Consider the following 17,802-nt stretch of genomic DNA (forward strand, 5'->3'; position numbering starts at 1 on the left):
CTAAACCAGCATGCAAAACAAAAATCATGTTAACACTTTCTATGAATACCATATCTATAGTGCATTATGAGAGCATTCAACTGTTGATATAGTGCATCATAAAGCATTATGTGTGTTTATGAGTGTAGTCATAATGCATTATGATCGATTACGACGAGCATTATAATTTACAATGAATGCGCTCCTAATGCACTATACTGTAGATGTGGTATTCATAGAAAGTTTTACCAACATCATTTCAACCACAGCATGCACAGGCCAGGGGAAAATGCACAGGTTCCTCATTTCCTCCACTTTCTTAATGTTGTTAATATGATGGTGTACATCCTGTGTGTGTGCATGTGACTATAATCATGTTTGTGCACACAATAAAGCATCTTATTACCTGTGTGAGGGCTGAGCATTCCACATATTTCACAGCCTTGAGGTCTCTCGCCAGCTTCTCAGCCGTCTCTGGAGTGATGGGTTTCTGCTTGTTCTTGGCCAGCTTCTCTATAGTTGAGGGATCATCCCGCAAATCGATCTGTGTCCCAACTAGGAGGAAGGGGGTCTTTGGGCAGTGATGGGTGATCTCTGGAACCCACTGGAAACACAAACCAAGAATGGGGCAACAATAAGCAGACTTCCGAGTAGTAGCACTTAAACAGCAGTCTAATGTGAGCACGAGCAGACATTGTTCCTAATGAGCTACTACTTGACTTCCTGTTAATCCACAGATGAGTTCCTATACAATGCTTAGTTTTTCCAAGCATACTGATGTGATCATTAATGCCTCCGTCTATTGTAGGATGCTTGCTGCCTGTGGAGGTCCACATCATAGTACCACACACGCAAAGGTGACTTTGTGCTTAACACTGTTCAATTGCGTGGGTGTCCCCCCACCATCAAAACATGTATGAATGTGAAGACACATTCGGTCAGGTTGCTCCACTGTAGTGCTCAATCGCAGCGGCTCTGATCAACCCTCCATCTTGTGCAATTTTAGTTCCATCATGACAATAAAGATCCTTCCTTCCACTGAGTTTTATACATGACTTCACAACATAAAGTTTCTGCCAGGTAATCATTTTACTTGCATACATTTTTTTTCTGTTCATATTTGATCCGAAAACTGCTAAAACAGTCAGGTCCATAAATACTGGGACATCGACACAATTCTCTTCTTTTTGGCTCTATACACCACTACAATTGATTTGAAATGAAACTAACAAGATGTGCTTTAACTGCACACATTCAGCTTTAATTTGAGGGTATTTACAAATCAGGTGAACGGTCTAAGAAATACAACACTTTGTATATGTGCCTACCACTTTTTAGGGGACCAAAAGTAATAGGACAATTGACTGAAAAGCTATTTCATGGACAGGTGTGAGCTATTCCCTCATTATGTCATCTTCAATTAAGCAGGTAAAAGTTCTGGAGTTGATTCCAGTAGTGACATTTGCATTTGGAATCTGTTGCTGTTAACTCTTAAAGGGATAGTTCGGAATTTTGAACATAAGACCTATTTTCCAACTCAGCCGGTGTGATGGAGACCTCTGGAGACGTTTTCAAGAAATGTCATTCAGTTCTTGTAGTTGCAGAGTTCGCTGATGCTATGGCTAGCGCAAGACAATGATACAAGTTAGCATGGCATTAAAAACACTCATACCGACTCCACAGTGCTCCCGAGGCAAATCGATTGTAACGGCAGACTATCGATGTACATATCTGTGTTGATAGAATAATATTTGAAACAAAACTAACGTTGCATCGCATGAATTTTTGAGGGACTACTTTCTCAGCACTATACTTCCGGCAGCAGAATCAGTCCGCCGCTGCCGGAAGTATGACGCGCTGCTGCTGAGACATAAATCCTTCAAATTGCGAGGTTGGTTTTATTTCAAACATTCTATCAACACAGATATGTACATCGATAGTCTGCCGTTACACAGTCGGCCATTTGTCTGATATAAGCATGTGCGCCGTGACACACAGATATCAGTACTGACACATATCAGACATAACATATATATATACAGTGGTATTCAAAAGTTTGGGCACCACTGTGATTTTCCTTTATAAATCATTGGTTGTTTTGGATAAGATTTCAGTTAAATATATCATATAGGAGACAGGAGAAGTGAAATAAAGTTTATATGATTTACAGAAAGTGTGCAAGAATTATTTAAACAAAATTAGCAAGTGCATACATTTAGGCACCCTTTTCATTTTATTTATTTCAATACATTTAGCACTAATTATTGGAACTCAAAATTGGTTTGGTAACCTCAGTGACCCTTGACCTCCATACACAGGTGAATCAAATCATGAGAAAGGGTATTTAAGGAGGCCAATTGTAAGTGTTTCTCCTCTTTGCATCTTCTCTGAAGAGTGGCAACATGGGAGCCTCAAAACAACTCTCAAATGACCTGAAAACAATGATTGTTCAACATCTTGGTTTAGGGGAAGGATACAGAAAGCTATCTCAGAGAAACAATGACAAACGCAGACCACAAAGACTGACATATTGTGAATTAGGGCTGCAGCGTTGGCGCGTCATGTTGTTGTAAATCACACACCGGACGCTTCATGCTCATCTGTAACTGCAGTGCAAACAAACACGACCAAACACACACTCGAGCTATACACAGGATGTGCTGGGGGCAGTACTGCTCGCTGTTTACATCCCGAAGCAGAGAAGAAGAACGCACAAATTTGCTCGAAAACAGATCCAAAGTTTGGGAACATTTCATGTTATATGCAATCTCTGTGAAGCACAACTCTCATTCCATGGTAGCACTACGGCGATGCACGAACACCTTAAACGCTGACACCCCAGAGCCACTGTATCATTGCGTACGGGTTAGAGTAGTACTGCAGAGAAGTGAGTTCACAAATGAGACGAACCCTCCTCTCTCTCTCTGACCACTTGCTGCCTGCTTTGGGTTTGGTTTGTGTTACTTTGTTTAATCCTCACCACACCTCACTTACAAACCACACTGCACACATTACTGACTTTACAGATTACAGACTTCGTTATTAGGTTGTTTTGGAGTTGTATTTATAAATAAAATTCAGTTTAAGTTACTTTAAAAATGTGTGGTCTCCCTCTTTGTCTTGCTCTCTGAGCCAGGGCTATGACACAAATAACTTTGATACCTCATAGATATTTTTAAATCACATGCTCATTTATTAATTAACCATCGGCCTATGATGCAAGTACATAATATGTTTGTGTCTATCAGTCGGAAAATCATGGAAGAAGCTAGCTTAGCGAACGCTAGTTCACCTACGTTAATGGAAATAATCAGTGAATTACAGGCGAAGCTGCTTCGACATACTTAATTTCAGTCCCTGTCGACACTAGCATTTATAATGAATTATAAACCATTTTGACTTATCAACTGTGTGATTTGGAGCATATTAATTTGATATTTAAGCTGTAAGAAATCTGTGATTAATTGTTTCAGGTATTTAACTGTAAATGTCGTGTTATTAACCCATTGATGGCGTATTGCCACATTTCTACCATTAAAGCCGGGAGTGCTGCTGCATAATTCTACCATTGACACGAGGAAAGCGGATACGTCAATTTTCAGGTATAAGGGTTCCTCATGACATTGTTTTGAAATGTGTTCGAGCAAACATAGAGGACTTTGGTAGCAAAGAGATTTCGTAAGGCAGTGATTTGAGGAGTTTCTCGGCTTCGATAACATCATTGCTGATGACTTCGAACGTGCTGAACCAATCGACCTGGATTTATGGTTAAGACATAATTATGTTTGAAGACGAGGAGGTCGCCGATAACGACAATAAGTTTGAAGGTTTTGAAAGTGACCTAAGACGGAGAATTACCACCGTGTTTACAACCGCACACCAGGGGTGACAGTGGATTTACCTGCAGATGCCACAGCGCTGTAAGCACTATCAACGTCACATGTGAAGCAGACTGTTACAGTCATTACATGCTGTTCTTGTTCTTCACAGTCCATCAGGACTAAATCAAGGCACTGACACAAGTTGATATTACTTTATTTGCTTATTCTTTTTTTAATTGAAAATAGCGCTGTTCACTTTACTTTAAAAAACATTTTTTGTGAAGGTGTAATTAACTAAATCTCAATTTCCCAGGTGTAAGCTCTCAAATACTTTTTGAATGTAATTCCTATCTGCTACAGAGGCTGAGACATCAATCATTTAGTAGGCATTGACACTGAATTTGAAGCTCAGGTTTTCGAGGTCCTTTCTGAAATCACCCAGAGGTTTGACAGGCATTTTTTCCAGGCGGTTCAGGCCTCAGTCCACTGTATGTAGGTTAAACAGAAGACCAAAATAGGTGCTAACGAATATAATCGTGATTAATCGACAAAATCATCAATAGACTAGTCGACAACAAAAAATTTAACTTTCTTTGACCAGAGGAATTCAAACATTTTTCATGACAATAATGATAAATATGTGACAAATAAATGGGCTTAACTTGCCTTCTCTTTAACATTTTCAAAGGAGGAGGGGGACACGACGGAGAAACAGACGAGGAAGACGTCTGTCTGAGGATAACTCAGAGGTCGTAACCTGTCATAATCTTCCTGACCTGGAGAAACAAAAGAAAAACATGTTTCACACCAACAAAACTAGAGCTGAAACAATTATTCGATGAATCGATTATTAATCGATTACTAAATTAATAGGCAACTATTTTGATAATCGATCATCGGTTTGAAGCTTTTTTCATGATTAAAACAAGATTTCTGATTGTTTTAGCTTCTTAAATGTGAATGTTTTCTTTGTTTCTTTGCTCCACATAAACAAAGAAATCATTAAAACTGAATCATTTTGGTTTATGGACAAAACAAGACATTCAAGAACATTGTCATTTCCAGGTTTGACAAACTCTGATCAACGTTTTTTAACATTTCATGGACCAACTGATTCATCGATCAATCGAGAAAATAATCGACAGATTACGAAAATAATCGTTAGTTGCAGCTCTAAACAAAACTAAATTTTTTTTTAAAAACTAAGGCCTTTTGCACACCATACAGTTTCTTTCATGTTCACCTGTATCTAGTCAGTGCTAACTTTCACATCAGTGACTGAGTGATATCATGGCTTTTATTCTAAGTTGATTTTGTCTTCTATTGCTTTCACAACAAACCAATCAGAACACATGAACACATTGAAAACATGACATGAATAAAATGTCCATATGAGGAAACAAACAAATGGAACGTCCATCACATCTTCAGTCTGTCTGGCAGTAGGGCTGTAATCAACCAAAGAAACTATAAGTCGACTAAAGCCCTGAAATTAAGACTAAAAATCATATAATCGGGGGCTCTTTTCAAACTAAAAGAGCCGCACTGCGGCTGGAGTTCAACAGAGTCTGACGGTTCTGACAACGTTTTGCATTACGTTCATCTGCGTAATACCATAGCCCGTGATATCTGAAAATGTCAACTAGTAATATCAGCACAATAACTGTTGAGGAATATTTAGATTATTTGTCTCTGTGCATGTCCTCACACAGAGTGAGACTGAACATAGGAGCTCAGCTTCGCGGCTGAGACACAAACAGACTGCGGGACGCTGCCGCTGTTCCGGGCAGGTGCGCCTGCAGTTATAAAACAAATCAACGATTATTAGACTAAAACATTGAAATATGCCAATTCTGATATGTTCATTAACTCAAAACGGCAACCTTAGCTTACCGTTTTTAAGTGATATGCAAACCAAAAGCAAACTGTTGCTTGCAAAGTTTGCATTCCACTTTTTTTTACCGCCATCTACTTTTGAAAAATGCTGCCACACTGCTGATGTCTTTGACAGGGATGCGACAGGAGGATTGACTGTAGCCTAAAATGAAAAGCTCAAAATTCATGTCTAATTTATTGCAACGCTAATCTGTCTGTCTCTCATTAGCCACGGCGCACATTACAACAACACAGTGGGTTGGACTAAACCAAAATAGTGGAAAACAATTCCTCAAAATTATCATCCAAGAACCACCATCATCACTATATGCTGACTCCACCCATTTCTCCCTGTTGGGCTTCTTCTTTTTTTTTTTTAATCACTGATCCTTGTTAATTTATTTGTTCAATCACATTGTGATTAAATGCAAATAGTGAAGGTGCATCAAAATCTATGTCAGAGTAAATGTGTGTATTCACAAAGACACTGCAACTAGTTATTTCCGAGACATAACTTGGACTTCAAGCAAAACCCTAACCCTAAAAAAGAGATGGCTTGAAAATGAAAATACATACCTGCTGTATCAAACAAGCCCAGAGTGTAGGGTTCGCCTCCAATCATTACTGTAACAGCATAGTTATCAAACACCTGCAACGCAGACAAAAAACTCAAGTGAGTCATCATAAAGTAGTGAACAATTAATGAAATATATTTGACACTGCTGTAAAAAGGTCCAATGTTTCTTTGCCGGGTTCACCCAGTGCTTTGGAAGTTAATACATCTGATAATTTGATTGCAGAGCATTAATGCACAGTATTTTATTTTTGAATTTTAATTGAATCATGGGGTACCAAGAGCTCCCCAATCCTGTGCTATACAAGTCTTTTAAGCTGATAAACAATTACCAATGAGATCAGCTCACAGGGCTCGGCTAAACTTTCACACAAAACTTGCAATTTAATCATAAAACAGTATCAATGTTAAATTGTTCATTAAGCTAGAAACTGATTGAGTTTAACCATCAACTGAGATTAACAGCTAAAATTTGAACTAGGCTTCCTCTTTTCTTCTACTTTGGTGTTTGGTGGCAGTTGTCGTCTGTAATGTTGCATTATTGCACTATTATAGTTAGGCATACACTTACCGTAGGCACATATTCAGAGGGAAACTTGTTTGTGGTGTAAGAGATGAGCAGGCAGGTTTTACCCACAGCACCGTCACCAACTACAACACACTTGATGGTCTGCATAGCTGCGTTCTACAGTCTTTTCTATTCATTCAAGATCTGAAACATAAAAACAAATGGAGAGAAAAACCTTTTTAATTCACAGTACTAATACGTTGTAGACACTCTCCCCATAAGATATCAATACCTATAATCTACAGAGAACACACATAAATGAACTATGAACTAAGGCCCGCATACAAATCTCTGTATGGACACGGGAGGTTCATGAACATTTTCTGACATTTTATGGACCAAACAATTACTTTAATTAAAAGAATAAACAGATTAATCGATTATAAAAAAAAAGAATCATAAGTTGCAGCCCAAACTAAAATCAGTGTCAATGTACTTCACAGTCACTCCACATTTTGTGGCTGTGTTCGTGTAGATTTAAATCCATTTGGATGGAGTACATATGATAGAAAAGAGAAAACACCAGATTGGCATTGTTCCCCATCCATAACATTCTCAAGAAAAAAGCTGGAAATCCAATCAACAACAATACTTTACACAATAAAAGATGTTAATGACTACTGGCTCATATGAGTTATTATACCACACTCATAAGTTACCAAAAGGTTAACATTATTAAGTTGTAGTACAGGTTTTTTGAAGTGTGGTTGTTTGAAGTTCTGACAATGCTGTCAACGCTGTGAGCACCCCCGGCTTGTTTCCTGTGCAAGCAACCAGCATGAGACATGGATACAGCAGGGACCCCAGAGATTCAGATTTTAGCAATTTAACAAAAGGATAACCAAATAAAATCTTAAGAATGCTTTTGAAAAATGCTCACTATGCCACAAGTCCATCAAGAAAATCAGTGTGTTTTTAGCTCTCCTTAATCTCTTTCATAAATCCAAACAAAGTATTTTAAACATTGAAATAAAAAAAATAACACATTTGAACTTGTTGATGGGGGCAGCACTGCATCGATAACTGTGTGCTGTGATGTAAAACCACTGATTTTCTCTATGGAAGTTGGTGCAGAGTGAAAAAAATGGTTTACAAAGCCATACTACTGCCCAGTAGGGAAAAATAGCAGTAAACGTAGTTCTTATAATATCACAGATGTATGATTTTATTAAGCGAGCCTGATTTGCCCGCATTTTATTTCATAAGCTGCATCGCAAATAAACAATCCTATTTTCTCTCTCGCTGCAAACACAGCCTTGTCGCTGCCTTCTCTCTTACCACATGAAGTGCCTTTACATCACGTGATTCAGTGGAGTTGGAAGGCCGCCTGCATTTGAGAGTCTACAAGCGTGTAAAGAGTGAGTATGGCACAGGACATAGAAGAAAGTGTGTGCTAAGGAGAAAATGGATGGTGGTTGTGACGAGAATTACACAACCACCTGACCCGAGCTTGTGCCAAAAAATAGGTCTGCATTCGGCTTGTCACTCGCGAAAGCAGGCTTTCAGCAGTTCTGTGCTAAATACACCAGACTCCTCGATTAAAGGTGAAGTAAGTAGTTTATAGTGACATCTAGAGGAGAGGCTGAAATTTACAACAACGAACTGCTCCTCTGCTCACCCCCTCCCTTTCCTGAGCGCTACGGTATCCTCAGCCGGTCAAATGTCGTCCTCGTCGTCTTTCTCCGTGTCAGCAGATGAGGTTCTAGTATTTATTCAGACAACGAGAAGGAGGGGGAGAGGGCGAGGATGAGTTAATTGTCATCGGGACGATCAATATTCTCTCTCGGGACGACCACGGGACGAAAGAGAATTTTGACTGACTACATTTTTCTGTTTAAGTTTTCAACACTTTCTGTGAACCAGAACGGGTTCGCGGTCGGTGTGAAATACTAATGTGAAAAGGTAAATGGCTGCGCGCTCATGTTTGTGTTGTTCAGTGAGACGCAGAAACTGCTCCTCTCTCACTGTGCGCCGCTGGAGCCGCAGCGCGGCTGTCTGCTTTGCGCGCCCGCACTGCATGTAAACATTTCATTAATGTTGACATGTTTGTTTCACTCACTGAATGAAGCCCCGCCAGGCTTAGCGTTGCTTGTTTATTTATTTAAAATAGATTTTTTTATACACCACGGCTTTTTCTATACCGGGGAACAAGAGCGCATGCGCCCCCATGTAATCAGCGCAGCACACGCATGTCCAGGTGCCGATTGAAACCCAAGTCACATTATCAAGTGCGTCATTATTACGGTTACATCATTCTTGTCAATAAAGATGTTATATTTAGGGATACACCGATAATTCGGCGGTCGAAACAGAGCGAGTTCACTGTGGAACATCACCTGTTAAACGATGGAAAGTCTCCAAACCAGTATGCGCAGAGAGAGAGAGAGCGAGCGAGAGAGAGAGATCTGCGCTCTTGGTCATTAGTTAATTTACATATTTTTGTGTAGGTAATATGTTGTGAAATATGTTTAAACTTAAATAAACTACATCTACAAGTAGTTATGTCTGGTTGTATTTGTTCGTCCTGTTATTGACGTCATGCTGTCATCACCTGACAGTCTGGCTGATTTAAAGCCCCCAGATGCAGCAGATGCAGCGCACACCAGATGCGCGCGTCATTGATATCATGCGCAAATACAGATATTCGCATATTTGTGTTTTTTCAAAAGTCATTTTTGAGTAATTTTGACAGCCCTAAACAGCCTCATGCAAATCTCAATGCATGGCCCTCCTCATGATGACTACAACCCACTAAATGCAGTCACTAAATGGTGGAGTAGTGGCATTAGGTCCGGTAGCCCACAGTTCTGTGACTGAGTGTGTTGGTTGTCATCTACAACACAACAAATCTAGTCTGGAAATAAATAAATTATTTATTATCAACATAATGTATTGTGTTTTTATTATATTATCAGTAAGTAACAACTGAAAATGTAAAAAAAGATTTTCGGGACGAATCAGGATGATTCGGGACGGTTCAAAATGTTTTTCGGGACGTTTCCGGGACGGTGGTGAAAAAAGTTTTAATCCCTGCAAAGTAAAAAAGAAATGTGGTGCTTTTAGGATGGAATGGCTGTCGGAGAATGTGGAAACAGGAGAACAAGTGGTGAAACTGGGTGAGATTTTTTATTTTTCGAGTGAGACAGGTCCGCTCTGCAAAACATGCAGCGAAGCCAAAGTAAGAAGCAAGTTTTCGGATGGAAAAATGTGGACTGAATGGAAGTTGGACTACCTCAAACGTCATATTCAGCAGAAAGCTAATTTGAAAGCTGTTGGAATTGTACGAAGACTCAAGATGGGACAGGGAATCGGCCAAAGCCGGTAGCTCAGCGGTTGAGTGGTAAACCCTCAAAAATATTAAAAGTAAACTAATGGAAATTGCTGTTGTAATTTGATTCTTTTAATAAGCCATGCAACTTGCTATGATCCCATGTGTTGAACAGGTGTGATACTGGTGTGTGGCTACAGCGTGCACAACTGTTGCTCACAGTGATCCTCAGTGCGCTCAGGGAGCTTGCGTATATGCTCAGACACATGAAAAATTAAAGGGAACATTGACAGCCCTACATTACATACACATGTTGCATGAGTTAAACTCATTGACAGCTCTCTAATATATAAGACTCAGCTTTAAGTCGCATCCCTTCATTTCAAATGCCAATGATCACAGAATTTGACAGACAGAAAAACAACAAAGCTGGTGGTGCCCTGAACCTTTTGCACAGTACTGTATGTATACACACACTAAGGGATGTCACGGTTAACGGTGTAACGGTAAACCGCGATAAAATTATTGACGATAATAATTACCGTCTTCATTTCAAAAAAAATTATTATCTCGGTGACTCTGCGGGCTCAAGCTAGCACGATGTCTGCCGTTAGCATCGCTAGCGGAAGCGGCACTGTGAAACAATAATCTATCCAGTCGTGCTTTGCAGCCATTGCCCCGTATGAAAAACTATCAAAGCGGAGCAAAAATATAACAAACGCTATTAGTTATTGCTTCGCTAAAGACCCCAGGTACGAGCTCCATGGTAGAAAATACTTTTCTCAGACGGTACTGCCACAGCTTTATGATGAATGCCGTTGTAAGCTAAAAAAAAAACTATAATTGGGTAAATGATAGAATAACTGACTGGTTTACACTACATATTGTGCAATTTTGGCTCAGATTTCGTTCTACTTTTAAAATATATCTAGAGATCTACCTTAAACTTTCAGGTAGCATTTGTGCCAGGGCCATGTTTACTGTTTTTGTACTGGAAATGTTCACTAGTGTCCAGCCAAAGCAATTTAATGTGATAGTTGTCACAGCTGTTTATATACAATGTTTCAATAAGTAAAATATTGTATTATTGTGTAAAGGGAGATGACTCATGTTTACATTACATCATTAAACTTTATTATAAAGTTTCAGTGAATCTCAAATTTCCATATCGCTCAGCCCTACATATACGTATATGAAAACTCACCCATGACAGTATAGCGCGGTGCTGGCGTCACGTCATCATCTCAGACAACTACCGTGTGTGTCCTGCTCTCTTTCAGCTGGTGAATAATCCATCTGTTTGTTGTTTTTGTGACGATGAAGTCTGCTAACACGTTAGCATAAAGATCGCTAGCTTAAAATGCTAACAGTCCACACCCCAGCAGTCTCTGTGCTTTCGCTGTCATTGTGAAGATGTTCAGCCACAGACAATTAGTGTCATGTTCTCCTTGTCTTCCTTTGTCAAACAAAGCTTTTGTTGATGACTGCTTTGATGACAATCACACTTTAATTTCGCACTGCACACACATAAGCACAGGAAAGTTCCAGGCCTATCTCTCCCCCTCCCTCGCTCTCTCTGAGTGAGAGCTGCATATTAATTAGCCATGTGTATTCTCCGTGATCGTCAGCTGATTGGCTGAAAAAGCAACAAAGGCTCTGGAATGTGAGATCACCACACCGAAACTAGGAGTGATTCACAGTGATAAAACAACCTTAATTCAAACACAAAGTTTATGGTTTTAAGACCCACAATACTGTGTCAATAATGTTAACATGATAGTACAGCTGCAGCGCCCACCGCCAGCATATTAAAAATGCATAGTATTTAGGACTATCAATGCTTTCTGAACATATTCACACACTTTTTAAAAAATACCGCGATAATACCGAAAACCGCGATAATTTTGGTCACAATAACCGTGAGGTGCAATTTTCATACCGTGACACCCCTACACACACTAGGTATTTTACCGAACCGTTTGGTACGCCCTGTTTGGTTCAATACACATCGGCAAACAGTGTTATTTCGGTACGTTTTGGCCCGTTGCAAAACGTTATCAAAACTTTGTATAGCCGTGCAATTTGATCCAATTTGCTCTCACGTCTCCAGGAGCGGAGACATGAGAGCAGCAATGCACTTGCCACTCATGCCACAGAAACAATGTTTGAAGAGGCACCGTCTTCGTTTAAGTGTGGGGTTATTTTGGATTCAGCGCAAACTACGATGTGAATGAGAAAATGACTGTCAACAAACAAACCACGGTGTGAAAGCATTACGTTGCAAGCATCAATTATGCACCGCAGTGAAGTTAGTTTTAAGTTGGATATCCGACAGACATTCACTCCGGGTAAACGTCTTTAGCCTCTCATCACGAGGCTGAAGTTGGCTCCACATTCACCTACAGCGAGACTCTGAGCAGCCTCTCATTTATGTCATCATCACCATTCTCTTTCACTTGGAGCAGCACGGTGTATTTGTAGTTGTAGTTTCTGTGAGTGGTTTAAAATTGTGTTTATTTGTATTGGATAGCACTAAACTTTACGTTTAAAGCTCACATAGAGTGGTCCTGTTTAAGATTAAGAGTCCCGCAGTGGGGAAATTTCCAATCTCTGCATTTTAACCCATCCGTGAGTTACTGAACACACAGAGAGGTGAAGTACGTGCTAACCCAGAGCAGTGAGCTGCCTGTATTCAGCGGCGCTCGGGAAGCAGGGTGCCTTGCTCAAGGGCACTTCAGCTGCGGACAGGTCAGGGTTCGAACCGGCCTGAGCACATATATGCTAGTTATGGAGGTCTACTTACATACATCAACTTGTTTTTATGGTCAAAAACCTCCTAGTTGCTGTAAACGAGCTGATAGAAATCCTCTTTTCTGACGGTGTTTCCCAGTCCCAACATTTGAGACTCAACTCTCTCACCCAGAAGACAGAGTCTTGTGATTGGCCAGTATATTCAGCACACCCGCTCTCAGAAGCACAGCTCCCCAGACTTTTAGCCAGCAGGGCGTTCGGGCGCCCCGTACTGAAAATAATAAGAAATCAGACGCCCTACTTTTAGGCAGGACGCCCGAAAGACGCGCTATTTTTCCCCCGGTAACCACCAAAACGATGTTGTGATGACGCACGGGTATAGACTAGGGCTGTCAAAAGATTAAAATTTTTAATCAGATTAATCACAGGGTAGCTGTGGATTAATCACGATTAATCACGATTAATTACCATTCGTAAATATGCCAGAAAAAATTCAGATTTTCTCTTTATATTGTTGTAGGAACGGAGAGATAAATGAAGTATGTGAAAATATAAATGTAAAGAACAATAAAATACTGTAAATAACTTGTAAAAACCTATACAAACTTAGTAAAAATTAACATTACATTGTAAAGAACCCACATTATAAGACAATATAAATAAATAGAAAAAATAAAATACTGTAAATAACTTTGAAAAAACTTTTTTTTTTAAAACTACACATTGCACTGTAAATAACTGACATTATAAACAAAATATAAAGTATAGAAGTTATATAGTTTTCTTGGGGGAACTAAACCCACAGCAGGAGAAGCACTGCTTCCACTAGTTAGCGTCAGCTAGCATTCTGACGCTAATGTTAGCTGCTGTCTGTGTCCCCGTTAGTTAGACAGTGACTGTTAATGTTATGATTATATCATTATCTGCGCCAGTAGCGCCACTTACAACTGTGTCTTTCTTTCTTTTTTCTTCCTCTTCTAACTACCTGATTGATAACTCCTCTTCATTTTCCTTCAGCTTCACACAGGTTAACATGAGGAGACGTGGGGCCCCGTTAGGGAGGTTTCCTACTGAGATGTCATTGCAAATCAACCACTGTTGTTTAAGGGGGACAGGGATGCGGCTGCTCACTGATGCATTAAGGTCCGAGTGTCGGGAGCCCCCCTATCGGCTCGGGGCCCCAAGCAGTTGCCTGTCTTGCCTGTTCATAAACTGCACGTCTACCCGTAGCGCGTTAATGCGATAAAAAAATTAACGCGTTAATTCCACAAATTAATCATCCTGCCTTAACGCGTTAATTTTGACAGCCCTAGTATAGACCTAACGAGCGTGTGCTGGCAGCAAAAACTACGGCCAGCACGTGCTCATTAGGTGTCCACCAGAGTGAAGTACAGTGATCTTGACTGGATGAAATGCCGTCTTCAGTTGTGTAGCGCTTGTGTTATGTCCCCCACCCCCGTCGTAAACTTAAGCGCAACCTCGTTCGCACTGCACACACACACACACGATTGGACGCGCACAGCCACTCGAGAGAACGAGCCGGTGACGCGCGCCCCATCATCTAAGAGAGCAGGGAGCCTCCTCAACCTCCGTGGTCATGAACTTTTACCTGTTTGTGACACTTCGACTTTTTTTTACTCACAATTTATTTTTATTTATTTTTTTTGGGGGGGGGGGGTCCGGAGGGCAAGGGGGGTAACACCCTCTAAAAAAATCCTAGCTAAATGCCTGCAGCTCCCCTCTCTGAAACGGTGGATGCACTGCTACTCATTATCAAATCATTGTTTTAACAATGTTTAAAAATAACTTCTTCACGACTCACAGACCGAGAGTCAGAAGACACTGTCGCCCGTGAAACACCTCCACAACGGACGTTATTCTTCTTCTACGGTTCAATGTACGCAACCGGATGTGCACGGACTAGTGCCCGGACCAGGACGATCTGCTGTTCCAGAGAACCGGTGTTTACATAACCGGACTGGGTTTTTTCAGAGATCTCGCTGAGCCCGAGATTACAATAAAACACAGCGTTCTCAGCAGTGGCTGCTATTGTTAAGACAAAGTTTGTGGTGTGATTATATCTGTGCTTTTAATTATTTTTACAATGTAATATTGCCTTTGCTAGTCTGAGTAGTTTTATATTAAGATATCCAAAACGTACCGTTACCGTGGCCCAAAAACCCTGATGCATAGTAGGGATCGACCAATTATCGGCCTGGCCGATAATATCGGCCGATATTCGGCATTTTTGCGATAATCGGCATCGGCCGTTTTTTTCACCGATAACCGATATAATTAATTAAAGTATTTTAAAACGCCCTCCTTTGGCTCTGATGCAGCGTCTCTGCCTGAAGTCACCACTCTCTTGGTTGTGTAACAATGTCCCGCCCACAACTCTCACTGATTGGCTAGTTGGCGCAAGTGAGTCAGTGACAGCCAATCAATCCACACTGAAGCCTCTACATGCAGCGCCACAGACTCGGAGGAGAAGCGGCGGACTGCTCCGGTGAGCAGCAGAAAGGTAAGGTAGTGAGAGTTTCAAAGCCCTCTAGGATGTTGACAGTTTTAAAAAATACCACAGCCTTATCCTCTAGTATAAGGGAGGAAAACCTGCGCTTTGGCTCTGGAGATTAAACTACTTCCACACATGTATCGCTACATTAATTGCCGCGACTGCTTTAGAGCTGGGGCCAGACGCACAATAATAATAGGAGACCCTTACGGTTATCATTACTTTGTGGGAATAATTCATCTCCTAACGTGTCTCACCCCGTGGGGCGGCTCCCGGTTGATCAATAAACACCCGCGGTGATTATAGCCTATAAGTTTAACAGCACACGCTAACGTGTCCTTGTTTGTTTTCAGTCGCCTCTCCCTCAGCGCTCTCTTTTTTCAATCAATAAATTTACCGTCGCGTCTACAACTCACGTGTGTAAAGTAGACTTTATTGTTTTAATTTCCAATTGCCAAGTGCCTTATTCTTATTTATGTAATATGACATACAGTTCTAAGAACAAGATTGTACATTTAATCTTCTGAGATTCCAAATATGACTTAATTTCTCTAAATATATAAATAAATATAATAATAAATAAGGAACTATAAGTGAAAAACTCTGTTAAGCACTGAAAGTTGTGTCTTTATTTACTCATTATGCTGTTTGATGTAAACATTTTCATAAATAACTATTAAATCTTTAAAATGAATGTAGTGAGCCAAGGTTCAGGCCACCCTCTTTATTGGTTTGCTCTAAATCAGGCTGAATCAGATGTAGACTAACTGAGAGAACATAAGAGATCATTAATTAAATGTTATTCATGTAGGCTATCATAAGAATATGATGTAGTGGAAGTTTAATAGACAGTTTTGCTCTAATAAATGAATATATATTTTCTCTTTTAATTCTCACTCTTTCTTTTTGTCTCTCTTTCTCTAAATCCTCATTACAGATGGATGGATCCAAGAATTGGGTGAAAAGTACAGTATGGCAGTATTTCACAAAGCCAACCCCAGGAAGGGCAGTGTGTAATACCTGCAAAGACATTAATGATTATGTGATTATGTTATTATGTTAATTATGTGTTCATGTTTTTTTACAAAAAGTTAAGGCCATTTTGTCAGTGTAAACAAACCGTATACTGTATTCAATTTAATCCCAGGTGTGTTTCTCAAAATTTTGACACTAAAATGTTCATTTTTACTGCAAATAAATATCGGTTCTACATATCGGCTATCGGTTTCACTTGGTTATTAATAATCGGTATCGGTATCGGCCCTGAAAAACCCATATCGGTCAATCCCTAATGCATAGCGAAACGTGGGAAAACTATACCGTTGCATCCCTAACACACACACACACACACACACACACATACATACAGTACATACACATAATATTTGATCAAACGTTTAGCGCTGCAGCCTATTAAACTACTTACCCTTGAAAAAACTTCTTATTTGCACCACTGCTGCCTGATTGAGGATGAGATGAGAGATCATGCTATAGACCTCTCAGTATGGTGAAACCAGTCATGTTGTCCTAAACACAAAACAGCAAGTTCAGGGAAATTAACTTGTTTTATATCCTGCTAAGGATGCACTATATAATCTATATATAATCAGTATATCATAGTGATGGGATCGTCAGTTCATTTGAGTGAACTGAATCACTTGAATCAGTTCATTAAAATGATTCGTTCAAAAGATTTGTCCACCGAATCGTTCAGTTCTAAGCAGGAGCCTCAGTGCCCCGCTACGTGACTCACCTCCTCCCTGAGTGCAGTACGTGCGCGCCGCGGGTCATAGAGTGAGTGAGTGACAGCGCGGACGAGATTCATGTCCTCAGCGTCAGTACACCTGCTCTCTGTGTGTCAGTTCATCCCTCAGCATCAGTTCACCTCCTCCCTGTGTGTCAGTTCGTCTCTCAGCGTCAGGTCACCTCCTCCCTGTGTGTCAGTTCGTCTCTCAGCGTCAGTTCACCTCCTCCGTGTGTCAGTTCGTCTCTCAGCGTCAGTTCACCTCCTCCCTGTGTGTCAGTTCGTCTCTCAGCGTCAGTTCACCTCCTCCCTGTGTGTCAGTTTGTCTCTCAGCGTCAGTTCACCTCCTCCCTGTGTGTCAGTTTGTACCTCAGCGTCAGTTCACCTCCTCTGTGTGTCAGTTCGTACCTCAGCGACAGTACACCAGTTCTGTGTGTCAGTTCGTACCTCAGCGACAGTACACCAGTTCTGTGTGTCAGTTCGTACCTCAGCGTCAGTTCACCTCCTCCCTGTGTGTCAGTTAGTCTCTCAGCGTCAGTTCACCTCCTCCCTGTGTGTCAGTTCGTCTCTCAGCGTCAGTTCACCTCCTCCCTGTGTGTCAGTTCGTCTCTCAGCGTCAGTTCACCTCCTCCCTGTGTCAGTTCGTCTCTCAGCGTCAGTTCACCTCCTCCCTGTGTCAGTTCGTCTCTCAGCGTCAGTTCACCTCCTCC

The 17,802-nt window shown here is 40.7% G+C and overlaps 1 protein-coding gene across 2 annotated transcripts in view; it reads right to left on the bottom strand.

Annotated features, from left to right (window-relative positions):
• LOC310924902 (cell division control protein 42 homolog) overlaps positions 1–17,802 on the bottom strand; it is a 45,839-nt gene that overhangs the window by 20,844 nt on the left and 7,193 nt on the right. The window contains exons 1-5 of one of the 2 annotated variants that reach the window (XM_083886756.1): positions 16,775–16,876; positions 6,821–6,961; positions 6,252–6,324; positions 4,467–4,576; positions 386–583 (exon numbers count right to left, since the gene is read on the bottom strand). In XM_083886756.1, the coding sequence (XP_083742882.1) occupies positions 386–583; positions 4,467–4,576; positions 6,252–6,324; positions 6,821–6,925 (486 nt within the window). In that variant the 5' untranslated portion in view covers positions 6,926–6,961; positions 16,775–16,876. Of the gene's footprint in view, positions 1–385; positions 584–4,466; positions 4,577–6,251; positions 6,325–6,820; positions 6,962–16,774; positions 16,877–17,802 lie in introns of those variants that run through there. The other variant, XM_083886755.1, reaches the window with a different exon arrangement.

The sequence above is a fragment of the Microchirus variegatus genome, assembly GCF_963457635.1.
Source record: "Microchirus variegatus genome assembly, chromosome: 3".
Classification (NCBI taxonomy): Eukaryota; Metazoa; Chordata; class Actinopteri; order Pleuronectiformes; family Soleidae; genus Microchirus; species Microchirus variegatus.